The sequence below is a fragment of the Lycium barbarum genome, chromosome 8 (assembly GCF_019175385.1).
Source record: "Lycium barbarum isolate Lr01 chromosome 8, ASM1917538v2, whole genome shotgun sequence".
NCBI lineage: Eukaryota > Viridiplantae > Streptophyta > Magnoliopsida > Solanales > Solanaceae > Lycium > Lycium barbarum.
In genome coordinates, this window is record NC_083344.1 from 109,061,707 (window position 1) to 109,067,902 (window position 6,196).

Genomic DNA, 6,196 nt, shown 5'->3' on the forward strand with positions numbered 1-6,196 from the left:
CTTTAGACTTCACACACTTTAGCAACCCATAGTAGATGTGAAGAGCCAAATTTAATACAAATTTACGAATTTTTTTAATGTGTCACATAATTAATATCAATTGTATGAGGCACATAGTAAAAACTTTTCAAATTTACAGATAAATTATCCTTCTCTGAGTTGAATCTTGTGCTTCTCAATTTTCTCGAAGTTGTGGGCTGGTAAAGAGTTAGAAAAAGGAATGGCCTAGCTCACATGAGAATTGAGTTTGCAAGGCAAAACGAGTCGGTTTGTTCCCCCCCCCCCCCTCCCCCCCCCCATCCGGTCACGTGAGGTATACGTGATTTGGGCTTGCCCAAAATCTTCCAAATTCATAGTTACAAGATTAGGTTCATTCCCTTGAATAAAAAATCTTCCTTTATTTTTTAAATTATTCGAAATTTTCCAAATTCATAGTTACAAGATTAAGTTCATTCCCTTGATTTAAAAGTCTTCCTTTATTTTTTAAACTTCGTACTTAATTCATGTTATTAAGAGTAAAAATAAAAAACTTTGTTACTTATTAAATTATTTCCACTTTTCAGATATACAAAACTTATTGACGCCTATATACTACTTCTAATAGCCTTCGACAGAGACACCTACATTTTTTGTTTTATTACCTGCTGGAGGAACGTGGAGGTGATGTAAAGCTGGAGATGGGTAGGAGTTTAATTAATACTCCCACAGGTATATTCTTTGAAAATACCTGCCTGACATATTTTAAAACGTGCCGAATAAGTGATCATATGCCGCTTTTCATCATTTGAACCACTGGTTGAATCAGAATCAATAAGCTTTCTTTTGACGTCTTTTTGAAGATTATAAAGTGGTTGGTGGGTGGTAAGACAAATCCAGTATGTTCAAACATTTATAAGGGCTTAATATGATGAGTCAAGCTAGATGCAATATGACATCAGGTTATCCGATTGAGTTTTGGATTACCCGTCAGTCGTCACTACAAAAAAAAATTAAAAATAGAATTAGCTTCATCGCTAAGCTATGGCTAAACAGTTTGTAACTTATAACTTTTTTGATAATTTGTCATCAATCCATCGTTAAATATGACTAACGACTTTTAGCTACGGAATCTATTTGTCACTAATTTCTGTTTTTTTAGTAGTGATATCGAGAATCCTCTGCACATTCTTATATCCAATGATCCTTGAACTGTGCTCTACGCATTTAGAGAGAGAACTTAATAACTGCATACCCTATAATATCAGTCTGTTTGGTTTATAATTTGTTGATAGTTGAGATAAGTTATTGTTTCCTACATAGTTCAATGCAGGTCGACAAACATAATTGTGACTGCGTGTTGCATGTTACATATTTTTGATGCATTACAGAAACTAATTAATGAACTTAATATATAAAAGTTTTAAAAAGAAATAGGATACGCACAAGTTTGACAATTAAAAGACTAATGATTTTACGTAAAGGTGAATCAATCAATTGATAGTCCCAAACTTTTAAATGGCTGCATGACCAATTGTCTTGGCCTGTATGCCAAAGTTGTACCAAAAACCATTGGTGCCTGTATTCTTCTCCGTTTCCATCTTAGTTTCTTCTTCAGTTTTATTAGTTCTGCTTGTACTATTGGGGCATTATAATGCCTATTTTAATTCATATTAGAAAATTTCGGGACTTTGTGCATAGGTATATGCTGATTATAAATCAATTCCTAATTAGAAGAAACTACAATCCGCCGGTTTCAATCAATCAAAATACCAGAATCACAAGCAATTACAATCCAATCATATCAGTAACGCGAAAGGTTTCCTTGTACTTACAATGTAGGCAGTACTATATTAAACTAACTTGCATCTTTTAAACTCAGATTGTTTATCGTTCTCACGTTGTTTTTGACAGTTGCCAATAAATTGTCTTGCTTTCATCGTATTGAATGAACTATAACCATTCCAAATGCTAAAAATTAACATGTACTAGTATAATAGAGTATTTACATATCCATACGACCTCATACGGAATAGAGTATTCATGTACATTGGTCATAATCTATGTGTCTAACAAATATTGCCGATGATCGATGATGGCCTCAGGTTCCCAACATAGAGTCCGGAGCCAAAATGGCTCGTTTTTGGAGCTAATAGTCCAAAATTGATACGAGTTGTACTGAAGGCAGAGGAAGTAGTACAGTCTGTTAAGTAGTTAATGAAGGGAATAAATAAGAAGTTGTGATTTTCACAGTTTAGTCCCTGAGTTTATATTAAATCTAGTATCAGTATTTATTATTCAGTCCCTATAAGTTAGTTATGGTGTTTTGTCTGTAGTGAGCACAAGCACTGACATATATGCCTTGTATTCCCCTCATTTTCATCTATCAGATATATCATTATTGTTGCTTATTTCTTTTTCTTCTTTTTCTTAGCTGTAGCTGTTCTTAATTTTTACCCGAAAAATCCCAATCTGCATCAGTGGTATCAGAGCAGATCTTGGCTTTGTGGGTATCAATGTCGTCGGAAATGTTAGAAATGGTGACTATGTTACAAAAATTGTCATCTGAGATGTCTAATTTTACCAGTAGACAAGAACAATTTGAAGAGAGGCAGGAACAATCTCGACGAGCTCAAGAACAGTCAATACGTGAGCTCCGAGATGCAGTCAACATTGATCGGAGACCGGAAAGAGACAAGGAAGCAGTGGACAATGGGGAACGACTGTATTCCCCATCGGATACACCACTTTCGATTGGGTCTTGCTCCTTCATGCTTCCATCTAATTCAAATGCAGCAGGGGTAAGTTATAGTCAAGCTCCTAATCTACCAGTTAATTCACTCGCAATTGGGTCTGTTAATGCTGTTACTAGTACTGTTAATGGAACCTCTGCACCTCTTTATTCCCAAATCTCATCACCTTTTCACACCCAAGGAATTCAGACTTCGAACCACCAACACACCTTACCCATACAGTCAATTCCTATGCCCCAATTTCACCAATCACCCATGTTTCAACCCAATAATTACCCAGTTCCACCCATACAAGGGTTTCAACCCATGTTCCAGAATCAAAATTATTCAACCCCACCTACACAAGGATTTCAATTTCAACCAACACAGTTCTCCAATTATAATCACCTGCCCTATAGTGCAACCCTTGGTACTAACTACTCTAATTCAGGAATTCCATATGCAAGTACTTATCTACCTACTCACATTCCATCATCCATATACCATCAAATTCCTGTAGCCCAATCACCACCACCAAACTACAACACTAGTCAGCAAATACCCTATCCTAATCCAGTACAAAACAGTCACAATATCCACCTTCCTATTCCTTCATTCACTAAGTACACCAAAATTGAGTTTCCAAGGTTCTCCGGGGAGGACTTAAGAACTTGGTTGTATAAGGTGGAACAATTCTTCTCTGTAGAAGACATTTCCATCCACCAGAGGTTGAAACTAGTAGCAATTCATTTTGACGGTGATGCATTACAATGGCAGCAAGGGTATATGAAAGCAAGAGCTCACTTGCCATTACCCACATGGGAAGAATACTTGTATGCACTTGCTGATAGATTTGGTGCAGAATACACTGACCCTATGACAGAGTTGATGAGGGTGAAACACACTGGTTCTGTAAAAGAATATCAGGCAGCTTTTGATAGTGTCATGACTAGACTGAACTTATCTGTTGAACATTCAATTAGTATATTTTTGAACAACCTAAGGCCTGAATTGAGTGATGCTGTGAGGATTGGAAATCCTTGTAACTTGCCACAAGCTTACTACTTGGCAAGATTACATGAATCTAATTTTGCTGCTCAAAGCAAGGCAATTAAGGGAATAACTTTTGGATATGTTCACTCTCAATCTAAGCCAGCCATTGGTAATAGTTCAAATACCTTTCAGAAGGGAAATTTTGGGGGGTATAGAAGGCCTGTTACTGCAAGGATGGATACCAATAGAAGGAAGAGACTGACCCCAGCAGAATTGGATGAAAAGAGATCAAAGGGATTGTGTTTTTTGTGTGATGAAAAGTATACACCTGGTCACAGGTGTAAAGCTAAAAGACAACTGTTTTCCATGGAACTAGAGGAAGGGGAAGCACTGGTGGATTGTGAGTTAGAAGTTCCAGAAGAAGAGGATCCAATAGAACAGGAGTGTGTGGAAGAAACAACACTGGAAAGTTGTGCCATATCATTGCAAGCTTTAAATGGCACTATGGGATACAAGACATTAAGACTTAAGGGATTTAATGAACAGAATCCTATAGAAGTTTTCATAGACTGTGGTTCCACCCACAACTTCATTGATGAGGAAGCAGCTAAAAGATTGGGGTGTGAGGTGATAACAATTAAAGCCCAATTGGTGCAAGTAGCTGATGGAAGGGGAATACCTACTAACAAGTTATGTAAAGGGTTCAAATGGTTCATGCAAGGGGCCATGTTTCAAGATGACTTCTTAGTGTTCCCTGTTGGCAAGAGTGATATGGTATTGGGAGTACAATGGTTGTGTCCTTTGGGAGATATCAAGTTCAATTTTCAGAAACTCTTTATGGAATTTGAACATCAAGGACAGTTGCTGAAATTACAAGGGATTCAACCCAAGTTTAAGACTGTAGAAGCAAGGTCCATCACCAAAATGACTGAGGTGAGCTCGCAGTTTTTCATGATACAAGTGAGAAGTGCTGAAATGGTGATAAACAAAAGGGAGGAAATTGTGGTAGAAGATGAACCAGTAGTTGTGACAGGGTTGTTAGAAGAGTATAAATGTATTTTTGGGGAACCTCAGAAACTTCCTCCATCAAGGGGAGTTTTTGACCACCATATTCCATTGCTTGAAGGGGTCAATCCTGTTAACTCTAGACCCTATAGATATTCTCCAATACAGAAAGACATTATAGAGAAGATGGTAAGGGAAATGATGGAGCAAGGGATCATTCAACATAGTTCAAGTCCATATGCATCACCAGTGGTGCTAGTTGGTAAGAAGGATGGGTCATGGAGACTATGTGTAGACTATAGAGCTTTAAATAAGGGGACTATAAAAGACAAGTTTCCAATACCAATTATAGAAGAACTGTTGGATGAATTGGGAGGCTCTCAAATCTACTCAAAGATAGATTTAAGGGCTGGGTACCACCAGATTAGGATGGCACCAGCTGATATTGCCAAAACTGCTTTCAAAACCCATTCTGGACATTTTGAGTATCTAGTCATGCCCTTTGGGCTAACTAATGCTCCATCTAGTTTTCAGAGTCTTATGAATCACATATTTCAAGATCATTTAAGAAAATTTGTCTTGGTTTTATTTGATGACATTTTAATTTACAGCAAAACCTTGGAAGACCACCTGGTGCATCTTAAGATTACTTTCGAACTGTTGGTGAAGAACCAGTTGCTAGCTAAAAGAAGTAAATGTGTTTTTGCTGCTGAAAGGGTAGAGTACTTGGGACACTACATATCAGCAGAAGGGGTAGCTACAGACCCTAAAAAAATAGAAGTTGTTCAAGGTTGGCCAGTACCTGAGACTCTCAAACAGTTGAGAGGGTTCTTAGGTCTAACAGGTTATTATAGAAGGTTCATTAAGGGGTATGGGGTTATCAGTAAACCTCTTACTGAGTTGTTGAAGAAAGACAGTTTTATGTGGAATCAAAAGGCAACTGAGGCTTTCAAGAAGCTCAAGGTGGCACTCACAACAGCACCTGTATTGGTGTTGCCTGACTTTTCAATGATCTTTGTTGTAGAAACAGATGCATGCAACATTGGTATTGGGGCAGTATTGATGCAGAAAGGACAACCCATTGCATTTCTCAGCAAGGGTTTGTCTGTTCAGCACCAAACTTTGTCTGTCTATGACAAGGAATTATTGGCTCTAGTGATGGTTGTTAACAAATGGTCACAGTATTTGATAGGGAGAACATTTATTGTCAAAAACAGACCAGAAGGCTCTTAAATTTCTATTGGAACAGAAATTACACACTGGAACACAGCTCAAGTGGATTACCAAACTTATGCAGTATGACTTCAGCATAGAGTATAAGAAGGGGAAGGAAAACAAGGCTGCAGATGCATTATCTAGGCTGCCATTAGTAGAGTTTTCTGCAATGACACTATCCACAATTAAGACTAACTTGCTACAGCTGGTTATGCAGAGTTGGGAGCAAGATGGAGAAATACTTGAATTGATACAGACTCTTAAAACTGGAAGTG

At 37.6% G+C, this 6,196-nt stretch overlaps 1 protein-coding gene across 1 annotated transcript; it reads left to right on the forward strand.

Moving 5' to 3' along the window:
- The first annotated feature begins 2,492 nt into the window (after positions 1-2,492).
- LOC132608110 (uncharacterized) lies at positions 2,493-5,939 on the forward strand. The gene has a single exon (XM_060322183.1). The coding sequence runs from the start codon at positions 2,493-2,495 to the stop codon at positions 5,937-5,939; it is 3,447 nt and encodes a 1,148-aa protein (XP_060178166.1).
- Positions 5,940-6,196: the final 257 nt, after the last annotated feature.